At 42.6% G+C, this 15487-nt stretch overlaps 1 protein-coding gene across 6 annotated transcripts in view; it reads right to left on the bottom strand.

Annotated features, from left to right (window-relative positions):
- Window positions 1–15080, bottom strand: part of LOC127567942 (uncharacterized) — a 51538-nt gene extending 36458 nt beyond the window's left edge. For 4 of the 6 annotated variants that reach the window (XM_052011169.1, XM_052011170.1, XM_052011172.1 and 1 more), the window contains exons 1-6: window positions 14927–15080; window positions 14554–14618; window positions 9603–9715; window positions 7820–7888; window positions 4975–5115; window positions 1360–1486 (exon numbers count right to left, since the gene is read on the bottom strand). In XM_052011169.1, the coding sequence (XP_051867129.1) occupies window positions 1360–1486; window positions 4975–5115; window positions 7820–7888; window positions 9603–9715; window positions 14554–14618; window positions 14927–15000 (589 nt within the window). In that variant the 5' untranslated portion in view covers window positions 15001–15080. The remainder of the gene's footprint in view (window positions 1–1359; window positions 1487–4974; window positions 5116–7819; window positions 7889–9602; window positions 9716–14553; window positions 14619–14926) is intronic. The other 2 variants (XR_007955962.1, XR_007955961.1) reach the window with 1 other exon arrangement.
- Between the last annotated feature and the right edge of the window lie 407 nt (window positions 15081–15487).

The raw sequence follows: 15487 nt of genomic DNA, 5'->3' as shown, positions 1-15487 counted from the left end.
TTTAAACCATCAACTTCTAACTTGACAAAAACATTTTAAAAATATTTCTTCTTCCCAGACCGCATTCCAATGAATTTTGCTCACTGGCATTCCAATAGTATGGACGAAAACTATACATTGATATTCAAACTGCTGTAATATTACCGTTATGCACAAAATTGGCAATGCAGTTCAACTGTTATATTGTCCCTCTTACCAAAAAGCAGTCATTCACATGTGAATCCATCGGCGTTATTTATTGCATCCAGTGCTCCTGGTGTGGCCTCCTCTACATCGGCGAGACCCAATGCAGATTGGGGGATCAATTCGTCAAGCACCTTCGTTCCCTCCATCGTGCTAGCCAGGATCTCCCAGTGGCCAGCCATTTTAATTCCACTTCCCATTCCCATACTGACATGTCTGTCCACAGCCTCCTCTACCACCAAGCTGAGGCTAGACATACTGTAGATTAGAGGAACAGCACCTCATATTCTGCCTTGGTAGTCTCTAACCTGATGGCATGAACATTATCTTCTCTAACTTTCAGTAAATACTCCCCTCTGTTTCTCTTTTTTCCCCCTTATTCCACCAGCCCCCACCACCCTCTCTCTTTCACCTGCCCCACCCTCTCTATCTGCCCATCACCCACACACTCCTCCCACCAGTTCCCCTCCCCACCTCTTTCCCTTCATTCCATGGACCACTGTCCTCTCCTATCAGATTCCATCTTCTTCAGCCCTTTGTCAATTCCACCTTTCACCTCCCAGCTTCTTACATCATTCCCACTCTCTCCCCTCCCCCACCTGCCTATCACCCGCTCACCTGGATCCACCCATCACCTGCCAAGCTCTGGATCCACCCCTTCCCCCACCTTTTTATACTGGCTACTTCCCTTCTTTCTTTCCAGTCCTGATGATGTCCATTTCCCACTATAGATGCTGCCTGACCTGCTGAGTTCTTCCAGCTTTTTGTGTGTTGTTATCAATGTGGAATTACTTTTAATATCTTGTGAATTCATGCTGCAAATTTCTCAGTTCTCCTATATTATAATGATCAAAATAAAATAATTACTTTAGTGAAAGGTAGCACTTCAGGATTTACTGACACACAGTTTAATCTGCCACTATGCTTATTCACCATTGTATCAGCTTGCTTTTGTGGCTTCTTCAAAATAATTTACTTTACCTCCTATTTATTGATCCTCTGCAGGCTTAGACACTAATCTCTAACCCCATGACCAAATCACTAATGTGTCAGGAGTGATCACAAAATGCAAGCCACCAGAGGTCATTTCCAATCACACAAGAATATAATGCCATCCTAGAGAGATATTTTTGCCAACTAGGAATGCTACACTGTGAATATGAAAAATCCACTGACCACTCTTTGAGGAGGCATATTTCCAATATTGAGGCCTTTGAACCAAGTGAGTTGGCAGCTGACGAATTAGCACGGATGAAGTTTCTATATGGATTCGCTCGTGCTCAAATCCCATAAAAATTGCCCACTGGAGGGAAAGGATAAAAATGAGGGTTGGCTTTTATTTTGTTGTCATTTTCTATACAAGAAAACTGTTGCAATGCACTGCAGCCTTTGGGAAACAATCTGAAAAGCCTTCATTGCAAGAAACTCAACATTGGGAGTATTCTACAGATTCTTTCCCCCCTCGCCCCCGCCCCTCCCCCCCCAAATAGCAGCAGAGACACCAAGGAGCAGATCAGGAGGCAGATTTTGGAAAGGTGCAAAAAATAACAGGGTTGTTGTCATGGGTGATTTCAACTTCCCTAATATTGATTGGCACCTCCTTTGTGTAAAGTGGATAGATGGGGCAGAGTTTGTTAGGAGTGTCCGGGAAGGATTCCAGACACAGCATGTGGACAGGCTGACTAGAGGAGAGGCCATACTGGACCTGATACTAGGCAGGGTAAGGATGGTAGAGTGAAGGAACCATGGTTGACAAGAGGTGCAGAACATTTTGTCAACAGGAAAAAAGCTTACCAAATGTTTAGAAAGCATGAATCAGACAGGGCTCTGGAGAGTTACAAGATAGCCAGGAGGGAGCATAAGAATGGACTTAGAAGGGGTCATGAGAAGGCCTTGACAGGTAGGATTAAGGAAAACCCCAAGGTGTTCTACATGTATATGAGGAATAGGAGGATGACTGGAGTGAGGATAGGACCAATCAGGGATAAAAGAGGAAATATGTGCCTGGATTTGGAAGAGGTAGGGGAGGTCCTTAATGAATATTTTGCTTCAGTATTCACCAGTGAGAGAGACCTTGACGTTTGTGAAGATAGCATACAACAGGCTGATACGCTAGGCCACGTCAACATGAGGAAAGAGGATGTGCTGGAACTTTTGAAAAACATTAGGATAGATAAGTCACCGGGGCCATCGGGATATACCCAAGGTTATTAAGGGAAGCAAGGGAAGAGATTGCTGCGCCTTTGACGATAATCTTTGCATCCTCACTGGCCAGAGGAGTAGTGCCAGATGATTGGAGGGTGGAAAATGTTGTTCCTTTGTTCAAGAAAGGGAGTAGGGATAACCCTGGGAAATACAGACCTGTGAGACTTCAGTGGTGGGCAAATTACTGGAGAAGATTCTTAGAGACAGGATTCAGGACATTTGGAGAAGCATAGGCTGATCAGGGACAGTCAGCGTGGCTTTGTGAGGGGCAGGTCATGCCTCATGAGCCTGACTGAATTCTTTGAGGATGTGACAAAGCACATTGATGATGGTAGAGCAGTGGATGTGGTGTACATGGATTTTAATAAGGCGCTTGATAAGATTCCTCATGGAAGGCTCATGCAGAAAGTCAGGAGGCATGGGACTCAGGGAAACTTGGCTGTGTGGATTCAGAATTGGCTCGCCCATAGAAGACAGAGAGTGTATTCTGCCTGGAGGTCGGTGACCATTGGTGTTGTGCAGGGATCTGTTCTGGGACCCCTGCTCTTTGTGATTTTTATAAATGACTTGGATGAGGATATGGAAGGGTGGGTTAGTAAGTTTGCTGATGACACCAAGGTTGGTGGTGTTGTGGACAGTGTAGAAGGTTGCTGTAGCTTACAACAGGACATTGACAGGACGCAGAGCTGGGCTGAGGAGTGGTAGATGGAGTTCAGCCCGGAAAAGTGTGAAGTGATACACTTTGGAAGATCGAATCTGAAGGCAGAATACAAGGTTAATGGCAGGACTCTTAGCAGTGTGGAGGAACAGGGGGATCTTGGGGTCCACGTCCATAGATCCTTCAAGGTTGCCATGCAGGTCGATAGGGTTGTTAAGAAGGCATATGTAGTGTTGGCCTTCATTAGTTAGGGTATTGAGTTCCAGTGCCACGAGATAATGTTGCAGCTCGATAAAACTCTGGTCAGACCACACTTGGAGTATTGTGTTCAGTTCTGGTCGCCTCATTATAGGAAGGATGTGGAAGCTTTAGAGAGGGTGCAGAGATTTACCAGAATGCTGCCTGGATTGGAGAGCATGTCTTATGAGGATAGGTTGAGTGAGCTAAGGCTTTTCTCTTTGGAGAGAAGGAGGGCGAGAGGTGACTTGATAGAGGTGTACAAGATAAGAGGCATTGATTGAGTGGACAGTCAGAGACATTTTCCCCAGGGCAAAAATGGCTAACATGAGGGGGCATAATTTTAAGGTGATTGGAGGAAGATATAAGGGGGATGTCAGGGGTTTTTGTTTTCTTTACACAGAGAGTGGTGGGTGCGTGGAATGCACTGCCGGCAGAGGTTGTGGGGGCAGGTACATTAGGGATGTTTAAGAGACTCTTAGATCGGCACATGAATCATAGAAAAAATGGAGGGCTATGTGGGAAGGAAGGGTTAGATACATCTGAGAGCAGGATAAAATGACAGCACAACATCATGGGCCGAAGGGCCTGTACTGTGCTGCGATGTTCTATGTTTATTCACTTGAAAGTTCAGTCCAACCAGGCATAAACCTACAAGGTCCAGGTTTTGATCCCAAACGTCACAACTAGCTCATCTCAGCAGAGCTGGTGGTTTGGATGCTGAAGATCTAAGCCCTGTCATATGAGAAAAAGGCTTCATCACACAGTTGTTCCTTCTAATGTTGACCTGCCTCTGAGCAAAGGAACATAAGAACTTCCAACAGAACAGCTCAGGAACAGGCCCCTCCACCCTTAGTGTTGTGCCTTTGGTGACATTTAATTGCAATAGCCCACATTTGATTAGCTTCTCAACACCTACCCTACTCTGGAAGGTTCAGTAGCCACAAAGCAGGGAGCACAAGGTGATCAAGAATAAGGAAATGTGTATTGCTAGAAATTATTATAATGAAAAATGTGGCATAGGACATAAAGGTACCACTGCACAACCCTGTTATTAGTTGCAGGGTAATAGCGAATACTGGCTGCAATGTCAGTCAATTTCCCAGTGTTCAATTTACAAGAAACAGACAGATTGTTTAGTCACAAAAAAAAAACCCCATCTGGCAGTTTCTATTATTGTTGATGAGATCATTGTTAGTGCCCAGACCCACTAAAGTGAGATCATTAGTGCTGGGAAATAGAACAGGTTTTTATCTCAGGCACCCCGTGCTACCATAAAAGAATGCCAGGACAGGTCTCTTTCCACATCCTGCATCAAAGACCCAAAGTCAGATATTCCATGGATCAGGTGAAATGTAAGGCACCTTTTACTCTTGTACATCAAACATTCTTAGTCTATGAAATAACATACAATTAAAGTTGCCTCTATACTGTCCAATGAACACTCAGCCCTGGTGCAGGCTAATCACTGGTAAAGTTCCCTGAGGCATGCTGCAACAGATGGTCACCTGGAATTTGGCTGGATACATACAGTTTGAGAAGAATTTCTCAGACGTCAGCCTAACTTCCACATAGGTTTGCTTTTGTCAATAGTAACAGAAATTGAATGAGGGATGCAAGAGTTGAGTAAACAGTACATCTCTTTATCATGGAGCTCTTTGATTTTGATAGAAGAGTATTCAGCTACTTACCCAAGGACTGTCCATTGTTACTGGAAGCTCTAATGGAGTCTCCTGGATGACTTTGTGAACTATGTCCCGTACCTTCCTCCGGTACTCAACGCATTCCCATAACGTAGGCCAGTTAAAGCTTCCCCCCAGTCGATAGTTCTCCTAATGACATTAAAACAGCTTTTGATAAATTGCAAAATTACAAAGCACTTGAAAAGAAAATTCTTCCTTTGCCTTCCTTTTGTGGCCCTATGGCATATTGCCCGTGAACCTCAAAAGACTGGACGATCAGCCTCTAACCTGTGCTGAGTGAGTTGAAATCAACAGGAGGGTGGAGATGACATTAGTAAAGATCAGCTATCATTGCACCCTTTGAATGTACTTTGCTATCCTTATGGAAATTGTGGACAGCAGGCAAGGTTAGGATCTGACTTGACTGTAATGAACCAGTGCCATAGAATAGGCAGCCAAGACAGCCTGGAAGCACATGAGGAATGTTCAGCTGAATGTGACATTGGAGGTAGAAATATACTTTGAACTACATCCTGGGTGCTTTCAGATGGCAGGTGAGATGATGGAAGAAATTCAAAGAGAAATTTAAAAAATACTCAAAGAACAGACGTTTCAAATAAATGGGAAAGAAGTTCTAGAGCGGGAATATCTTGGAAACTGATGCTCCCTGGAACAGTGGGACTAGAGGTCACGCCTACAACCTGTGTCCACTCAGCCAGAGCAAGGACTCCTCGAGGAAACACTAACTACAGACTCGGCACTTCTCCACTGCAGGAGGGAGGAAAAATGCCAATCAGGCATTATTACCACCCTCACAACTTGATTTTAGAAACAAGATGTCGATCGAAGCCACAACAATATTACTAATTAGAGCTTCATTTTTGGGCACAAGCTAATGTAACCATTCAGGAAGTCAGACATTCAGAATGGTTCTTGCTTGGTTTCAGATGTAGTCAGTTATGCTCTGTAGCTTGCATAGCTTTCTGTCTATGTCAGCTGCAAAAGCAACTTTGTCTTCATGATTCCTTGCTGATCACCTGCCTGGGTACATACAGTATGATTGTAATTGATAGAATCCTGTCCATTTTGTTCAGAGTCCCAAGGTAAGTTTTCAAAATGTGTGGCTGTTAAATATTGTCCATTGGAACATATAACTTTAGAAAAGGAGGGAAAATGTTGCTTTAATTGTGCACAACTATATTCAGCAGAGGAGATCAATTTTGCTATCCTTTGGGGATGCTGCTCACTGATTGGTGTTCTGAAGAGTAGAAGACAATGACCTGTAGAAGGATGGACTCTACTTCAATCAGAACCAAGCTCTATTTACCAGTGTGGACAACGAGTAATGAGCAGGAACCAGCTCTACCAGCAGACATTGTGTGACTAAATAGCCTGCATACACTAGACCTCCTGACGTAGCCATGAAGAATGGTTTCATACACCATCTCTTATGGAGCTGCTAACAGCTGCAGGTCCACACTTCTTATAAAGTGATGTCACATTCAAAAGAAAAAGAGCAATAAAAAGGGAGGAAACAGGGAAAGAATATGGTACAAAGGTGGCACAATGCCGTGTCCTCAGGGTTAGTAATTCATGACGGATCATTAAAATGCAGGAAATAGAAGCAGGATTAAGTCACACAACCCCTGTTTCAATATCCAACATAGTAATGGCAGTTCTTTTACCTCAGTCCACCTTCCCACTCTAATCTTATGTCATTTGGTTCCCTCAATACCCAAAATTCCAGTGATCTCTGATCTGAATATACTCAGTGAACGAATCGTCACTGCCCTCTTGGAAAGAGAATTCCAAAGATTCAACACTCTTTGGATGAAGAAACTTCTCTTCATCTCTGTCCTGAATGGGCAACCTCGTAGCTTTGAGACTGTGACCCTTAGTTCTAAACACCCCAGCCAGGAAAAACATCATCCTTGAATCTATCCTGTCAACAACACAAGAAATGAGGAGCACAAATTGACCACTTGGCCATCAGGGATGCCCTGCTATTCAGTACGTCATGGCTGATCAGCCCCAGGCCTCAGTTACTCTTCTGTGGCAGATTCCCATAGCTTTCAATTCTGCAATTCCTCAAAAATTTAACTATTTCATTTTTAAATACCTCCAGTGATCTTACCTCCATAATATGCTGGGGTAGACAATTCCAGAGATTCACCACCCTCTGTGAGAAGAAATTCCTATGGATCTCAGTTTTAAATAACCGTCCCCTTATCTTGCAACTACATTTCCTCATCTGAGGTTCTTCCACTAGTGGAAACATCTCAACAACTACATTGTTACCACTCCTCCCTTCTCCCACCCTTTGCATTTTATAGCATTAATGAGATTATCCTTCACTCCTCGAAACACCAAAGAATACAACATCCTTGGTTTATAGGACAAACCTTTCATTCCAGAAATTAGCCCAGTGAATCTAATGCTTTTTTTTTCAGTTCCTCATTCACTCTAGACTTGCTGTTCTCCACTAGCTCTGGGAGTTTTTGGTGTCTTCTATATTTGTTTAATTTCTCTGCGAATTTATCATTCACTGATATAATTTCTCCTGTCTCAGTCTGTCAGGGATCCACATTAATTCTTGTTAATCTTTTCCTTTCTCCATGTCTTCACAAACATTTGAGTCTCTTTTAAAGCTTCTCGCTACACCACTTATATACTTATTATACTTCTCACTTCCTTACCAATCCCATGGTACTCCCTCTGCTGAATTCTGAAATTTTCCCAATCCTCAGGTTTACTGCTTGAGTACCCACAGTTGATAAACTTTAAATGAATTCAGCTTGAAATCTGAAGCCTCTGCACAGCCATCCCTGCCCATTATTGCAAACATTTTACACACCGTGTCATCCCAGGACATCTCATCCACTCCTGCCTCAAAGAGAGCTTCAAAACTGGGTTTCACTTGATCCTGTGGGTAACAAAACGAACAGCAATTTGTATAACTACAATGTACAGTTTCTCATGTTTACTTCCATATATTTATTTTCTATCCTGGAAATGCTAATTCTTCCTGGGATATAGTTCTATTTTTTCCCTGTAACCCCAGAATGCAAGTCAACCTTGGAAGGCATCACACTAGATTTAATCCAGACACATCCTGGTATAACCACATGCGCACACTCCAGTCAGGGTCTCCTGGACATTAATTAGATGCAGGAATTCCAAGTGGATTTTTCTTTCCCCACACACTCCACCGTTTTGAGGCCAATCGTGGTGCTTGCACATGACTCCACCCTAGACTGACAGACAAAAGACATTCTCCCTCAGAATCTTGTGTGACACAAGTTTAAAATGGTCTGCATCCAGTTCCTACTGTGTGCTGTCCCACTTCATAGAACTTGTTGGTATTAACTCAAACTGCCATTAAATTGTTAGTCTCGCTCTGGGAGCTACAAAGATGGACAATCAGAAAAAGAAAGGATTGATACTAGTGTGGATGCTCTCAGCTTGATAACTATACATACTGATTAGCAGTATGTGGCCCACGTAAAAGCTTTTGCTGGTGCATAGCTCGAATCAAAAGAGGACAAGTGGAACTGTCAGCTCCCTCACCACAATCTTTTTGGTTGAAGACTTGATCAGGCAGAGGTGGATTTCATTTTGGCCCTATTAATTTGCAACCTGACGTTTTATTCCTGATCCTCCAGAATAAGAATGGAACATCTGTTCTACCTTTTTTTGGTGTGATCTTTGGCTCTTTTGGCTGCATGTTCTACTCTGAATCTAAAACTTATGGGTTCCAGTCCCATTCCAGAGGCCTGGAACCAAAATCAAGACTGAAACTCAAGTTGAAAGTGCAGTCTTCCAGACAAAATACTAAACATTTAGATGGATGTAAAAAAAAATCCCCATGAGATGTCTTCAAAATAATAGGTCTGTTCTCACTGGTTTACAAGCTAATTTTATACCTTAGGTGACACATGCACAAATTATCCTATCACTATTACATTGCCTTTTGTGGGGTTAGCTGTGCCCAAGTTTGGTGATGTAATTTCAACATTAAACAGTGGCTATGCTTCAAAAGGTACTGAGTTGCCTGTCGGAGTCCTGTAACATCGGGGGGTTGCAAGACACTCCAGGAGATGGAACTCTTTTTCTTTCGATTTAACGCCATTTTCAAGCTAAAACTAAGTACAAGTGAAACAGACATTAAATCCAAATTAAAACTCACTCAAACTGCCTCCTGGATTAGTCCCTGGATACACATAATATGCACCATGAAAATTTGGCTATCATCTGCTATCCAAATGGTTTTCTGTTAAGGGCAGGATCATTTAGGAAAACATTATCACTTGAACAATGGGAGATCCAGCGGAATCAGACCTTGACAAAAGGCAATGTCTTCAGAATATAAGAGAGAGGAAAATACAAAAAAAGTGCCAAATTTTCTCACGACAGCACCATGCATTATCATTAATATTTCAGGACTTTGATTATTTATGTCAACCAAACAATCACATTAAGCACAAGGGATTAGACAAAATAAATAAAAGAATGCAATACTATTTATTTCTTTGACCTTCTGCTTTAAAATGTGTTTGTTCCAGATAAATACCGTATAAAGTGCTTGCTTTAGTTTTAAGAGTTGATCTGTAATAATCATGGATTTCTGTCACCTTTACCTTTATGAGGCCAGCGAGCAGCAGTTTATTGATGTAGAACACTGAAGGATGGCAGAAGTAGAAGATCAGAGGCAGCCGGAGTCGGTCTGGGGACAGGTAGAAGGTGGACTCATCTGGAAGGTTGAACAGAGCCAAATAATGAATAATAATTCACTGCACATCCTATATTTACATTGGAAAAAACAAATATTTCAAGTATTTTTTGAAATAAGTTTACTGTTCCAAGAAAATAAAAAGGGATCTCTTTTAACCAGCAATAGGTGGGTTGGGTCAGGCAGCCAGCACAGAGGAGGGACTTCATAGTAATTGACCATTTTCCAGTAGAACCCATTAGATACAAACCACATGTTTGATAACCAAACAATTTTGCACCACTTAACTCTGCAACTCCTAATCATTTAGCCACCTCATGGTCCCTAACCCTTCCCAGCATGCTAGCCTGTTTTGCTTTCTTCTCAAAATAGACCTAACATCTTTGATTTTGGCCCTGGTTATGTCCTTTCATCAAACCCCGATGCGTTCCTTGCTACTGGTTTGTTTCATTTTTGTCACCCATGTTCACAGTTCAGTCCTTCAAAAGGAGACCCCTCACTCCTTATCATCTGTAGTGTGACCTTAGATATCTAGGTCTCTCAAGGGAAGTACCATATTTCACTTTATTGACTACATTTACTTGACTGCACATGATTTTCCACAACTCTATGGCTGAGGAAATGAAGTGCTAAATGGAAATACAAACAACGGTGAACAAAAGTGAACAGAGACAATGACAAACTATAGATTAAAACTGGGCACAGAATTAAATAATTGCCCTTGAATGGTAGAAAGATAACCAGAGACCGGGTCTCTTTTGCTAAACAGGATCATCCGCTGTGTTCTCTTTGGGCTGCAGACAGCAAAACCTCGATTCTCACCCAAAACACGCAAGAATTGGTTTAATGTCCCATCCAAAGGCTGACACATCTAGTGGTGCGGCCCTTGGAGGGAGAGCCCAAGTTATGCGTCCTGCCTCTTGGGTGTGCCTGAGCCAACAACCTTCTAACACAGTGCCAGCACTGAACCAAGACGGGAACCAAAGATACAGCCAAAATAGTTTCAGACCCATGTTTGAGGCAGTTTAATTACACTTTAAACCTCACAGTAGAATGGGCCAGACTGGGCCTAATCTCAGTGGACCTTGCTCGCTAACTATGGTCCCCGACCACTTGCACTTACCTGGGGTGGATGTGGAGTCTGCAATGGTGAAGGGTATTGAGGCCTCAATGGTAACAAGCAATGGTGGGCATGCCAATGAAGTCCTGCCCCCACAACACCCCAACAGCCTTTAACAAAGGCAAAAGGAAAGGAGGAGGGGGCAGGGAGAGCCTCGTGTCCTGTCAAAACCTGAAAGGCTCCAATTTACAGTTTTTAATTGTCTCTGATATTCACAGGCATTTAAAAACTATAAAAGTAATGCAACTGATTAAGAAAAAAATGAAAAATAAAGTTAATTAAAATACATTAAAACATTCACTAACCAGTAAAAATATTGAACTTGAGTAAAATAATTTACCTTCCCTTTTTTCCAGACTAAGTATTCCCATTAAAATGATTTTACCTCAGGTCTAACTTGCACAATGCCGGGGAATCCCAGCCAGAATGGGCTCTGCTGTTGGACTCTACATGGAGTCCGGCGATAGTATGGAGTGAGAGAGGTGGCAGCATTTGTCACTCAGTCAGTCCTGGATATGGGAAACAATGAAATGCTGGCTGTTCCCAACACGCATTGAACAGATACAAGTTTAGGTCTAGCCTTTCCTGCCACCGTTCTTTCCAGTGGGAGAGGGCAGGCTGCTTTGAGATAAGTGACTGCGCTACTTCACAATTGCATTGCGTACTAATATTTAAACAAACAAACAGACCCAAAAACAACAATCACTGTTAAATGTGAATAAATCAATGAAGAGACAGTGCTGTGAAACTGAAACTATTTGCTCATGTTCAGCACAATTCACATACAAAAGTAGCTTTCTCCAGGTCAAATCACACAACTAATCATTTCCCCTCAGCTCCACACCCATCAGGAGATTGGCCTGGTTATGTCTGCTCATGATTCCCCTTAGCTCACCCACTGACATCATCTCATGCACATATTATCAAACCCAGTTGGTGCATTAAGGTGCAACCCACAACCTTTGTTCATTAAGCACAAAAATACAAGGAACAGACCCTGCAGCTGAGAGACATGAATCAATGGGTTCTCGAGATGACCTTGTGTTTCACTCAAGCCTCTGCTAAACTCATTTTCCATTGCTTGGTCTATTTGCAGAAACATTATTGCGAGCTCCTTCAAAGAGTGTAGCACTGCATGTACCTCAGTGCAAAGTGCTGCAGCAGTTGTCAGATGGATCAGCCTCTACCTTGCAATGGTGTGGGGCCAAACAGTGTACAGAGTTCCATTTGCAGTGGCCTCGCATGAGATAGCTGCTTCCTCCCTAACCTGTTTTCCCTCATCTCCATGGCAGCCCTTCTGCAGCTGCTCTGTGGCCAGGGAGAGAGGTACTGTAAGGCCTGACTACCTTCCCAATGGTCAGTGCAGCAATAATGGAGTAACCGAAAGTTCAGCCAGGGTATGCAGAACAGTTTCATTAAGCAGAGTCATAGAATCGTACAGCACAAAAAAAAAGGCCCTTTGGCCCATACGTGATGTGTCCATGCCGAACAAGATGTATATTCAAGCTAATCCCATTTCCCAGCACTCAGTCCATATCCCCTCTAAACTCTTATCATCCATACTTCTTAAATGTATGTGGACAGGTATACATTTGCCTTAACCATTTCCTCTGGCAGCTAGTTCTATACATCTGCCACTCACTGTGTAAAAAAGTTGCCCCTCAGGTTCATATTAAACCTTTCACCTCTAACAAAACTACGTCCTCTAGTTTTCGATTCTCCAACCCCGGAAGAAGACCGCTCATCCTATAATATGCCCCTCATGATTTTACAGTATATACCTCTATTTGATCACCCCTGATTCTCCTACACTCCAAGGAGTAAAGGCCCAGCCTGTCTAACCTCTCCCTATAACTCAGTCCCTCAAGTCCTGGCAAAATCCTTGAAAATCTTTTTTTTTTCTCCACTCTTTCCAGTTTAATCACCTCCTTCCCATAACAGGGTGACCAAAACTGAACACAATACTCCAACTGTGCCCTCACCAACATCTTGTACAATAACAACTTAACCTAGCGGTTAGCGTAACACTATTACAGCACCAGCTACCCGGGTTCAATTCCCACCGCTGTCTGTAAGGAGTTTGTACGTTCTCCCCATGTGTTTGCGTAGGTTTCCTCTGGGTGCTTCGGTTTCCTCCCACATTCCAAAGACATACAGGTTAGGAGCTGTGGGCATGCTATGTTGGCGCCGGAAGAGTGGCGACACTTGCGGGCTGCCCCCAGCACATTCTCAATGACACAAAAAGATGCATTTCACTGTGTGTTTCGATGTACATGTGACTAATAAATAAATATCTTAATATTTTATAATCAATGCTCTGACTGATGAAGGCCACCATGCCAAAAGCCTTCTTCACTGCCCTATCTACCTGTGACTCCACTTTGAGGGAATTATGCATCTGTACTCCAAGGTCCCTCTGTTCTACAACAGTACCCAGGGCCCTTCCATTCAATGTAAAAGTCCTACCTTGATTTGTCCTTCCAAACTATAACACTTCACACTTATCTGAATTAAATTCAATTTGCCATTCCTCAGCCCAACTACCCAGCTAATCAAGATCCCACTGCAATTCTTGATATTCCTTTTGACTGTCTACAACACCACCTATTTTACTGTCACCTGCAAACTTACTAACTATTCCTCATATATTCTCGTCCTTCAGAGTATCCCTCTGCAGATCCTCACATAGTACCTCCAGGAGGACGTCACTGAAGAGAGGTGGATTCTTTGAATGTCTAGACACTTTCTTCATTATCTCCCAAACTCAAGAGTGCACCAAATTGCACATTGAAGGTGTCTGTGTAAATTCTGGAGCTGAAGTCAGCTGGTGTGTGGCCATCATGTTTGCTCAGCCTAAATGATCAGAAATCCTGGAACTGAACTGGAGATGAGCTGGATGGGTTGAGGACCCACTAACATTTCCAAGATTCCCATCTACCACTGGAGCTTTTAGCTCCCAAAAAGTCAGCAACTTATAATTCAGCCTCTGCAGCCTACACCACAGAAATATGGAATTCAGTCTATGCTGTTATTCATGTTTCTCAAGGTCTTCAGAACAGTACAGCACAGGAACAGGCCCTTCGGCCCACAACTTCTGAGCCAAACACAATGCCAAATTAAACTACTTCCCTTCTGCCTGTACATGACCCTTACGTCATCCTACCACCTTCCCATTTCAACTATCAGCATGACCTCTGTTCCTTCTCCCCAACCTGAATTTCTGCTTATCCAGCTAGCCCTAAAGAGCTCTTTGCCTCGCACTTCATATGCTTGTGAGTTTCTTTGTCTCAACATTCTTTTCTTTAAAGACTTTTCTCCAGTTTTACTAGTGGATTTATTAGTGAACATCTTAAAGTCATGTATTTATGAGTGATCATCTCATATCCATTATCTTATACCATCTAAGATGCTTTCCCAAATGGAATTTAAATTCCCACTGCATCCTTGTGTGTATTATCTGTGACATTATCTGTGCCTGATAAGCCAGGATCACATGATATCATAAGCTCTTCATAGATAAATGTCCCACAGTCCAGACTAATACATAAAAAAGCAGCCTCTAAATTGAACTACCAGTGTGCTTCTTGTGAAAAAAAACCCTGATTAAATTACTGCCACTAAGAAAAAGACAAGGAAACTGTTAAAAGCAAACTTGTCCCAGGTCTAAACTTTTAGCCAGGTATAATCTAAAGCACATTTAACAGAGAAAAAACCATCACTGAAAAGTGGTCAGCCTTACCTTTGAGGGCACTAAACAATGTTTCATCCAAATCATAGGTATTCTCAAAGTAGTCCAAAATGTCCCTGAAACATGCAAGTGTAAAACATTAACAATCTACAGTACCCTGCAGCAGGACTTTTTTAAACAGTAGCAAAAACATTGGTGGCTTCTAACTGAAAATAAAAAAAAATTAAGCCATTGCTCTAATTCATAAGTACTACATAGCATAAGAACAAGCCCTGTAACATCAGGAAGAGAAGACAGAAGAATCCAACCCCCCATTCACAGGAGTCAACACTCATATGTACTAGACACACATTCTTACCACAATACACTGCTCTCCAGACACTAGGACAGTTACATAAAGCACTACAGATATCATTATACTTACTTCTTTGTGCAACTGGCAAGATCACAAGGTTTGAGGGAGGTCAAACACAACTTTCCAGTAAGAATAGATTTCATTTTTCAGATCCCCTCTCAGCACAGCTGCCTTGCAGCATGGAGTAGGGTGAGCTTTTATAATGTGTGTGGTAAGGGAGGGTCTGCAAACTTTGTGTCCGGTTCTCACTGACCAGTGGACAACATCAAGAGTTGTGTGTAAATTACTGGAGAGCATCCAGCAATGATTGGGCAACATCATGTGTGCCTCTGATATACTTGCTAAAGCAAACTCCTATTAACTCCTGATGGCCCATCTGTCTTCATTTGGGGGAGGAGGAGGAGGAGGAAATTTACGCTCCACAGATTCTTTCCATTTTGCGCTGGAATTAAAATTATCATTATCAGGACTGGGGAGGAGGAGTGTTGAGCAGGTGGTAGTAGGAAGGATGCTGATGAGGTGGAAGACAGAGAATAAATTAATTTCAACTGAAGGTTTTTTTTAAGTCCCAATGTGTTTCTAAGAACTCCATCTGTACAAGATGGTGTACAACTAATTTGATTCACTATA

Source organism: Pristis pectinata, chromosome 3 (genome assembly GCF_009764475.1).
Source record: "Pristis pectinata isolate sPriPec2 chromosome 3, sPriPec2.1.pri, whole genome shotgun sequence".
NCBI lineage: Eukaryota > Metazoa > Chordata > Chondrichthyes > Rhinopristiformes > Pristidae > Pristis > Pristis pectinata.
This window is presented reverse-complemented; position numbering and strand designations above follow the sequence as displayed.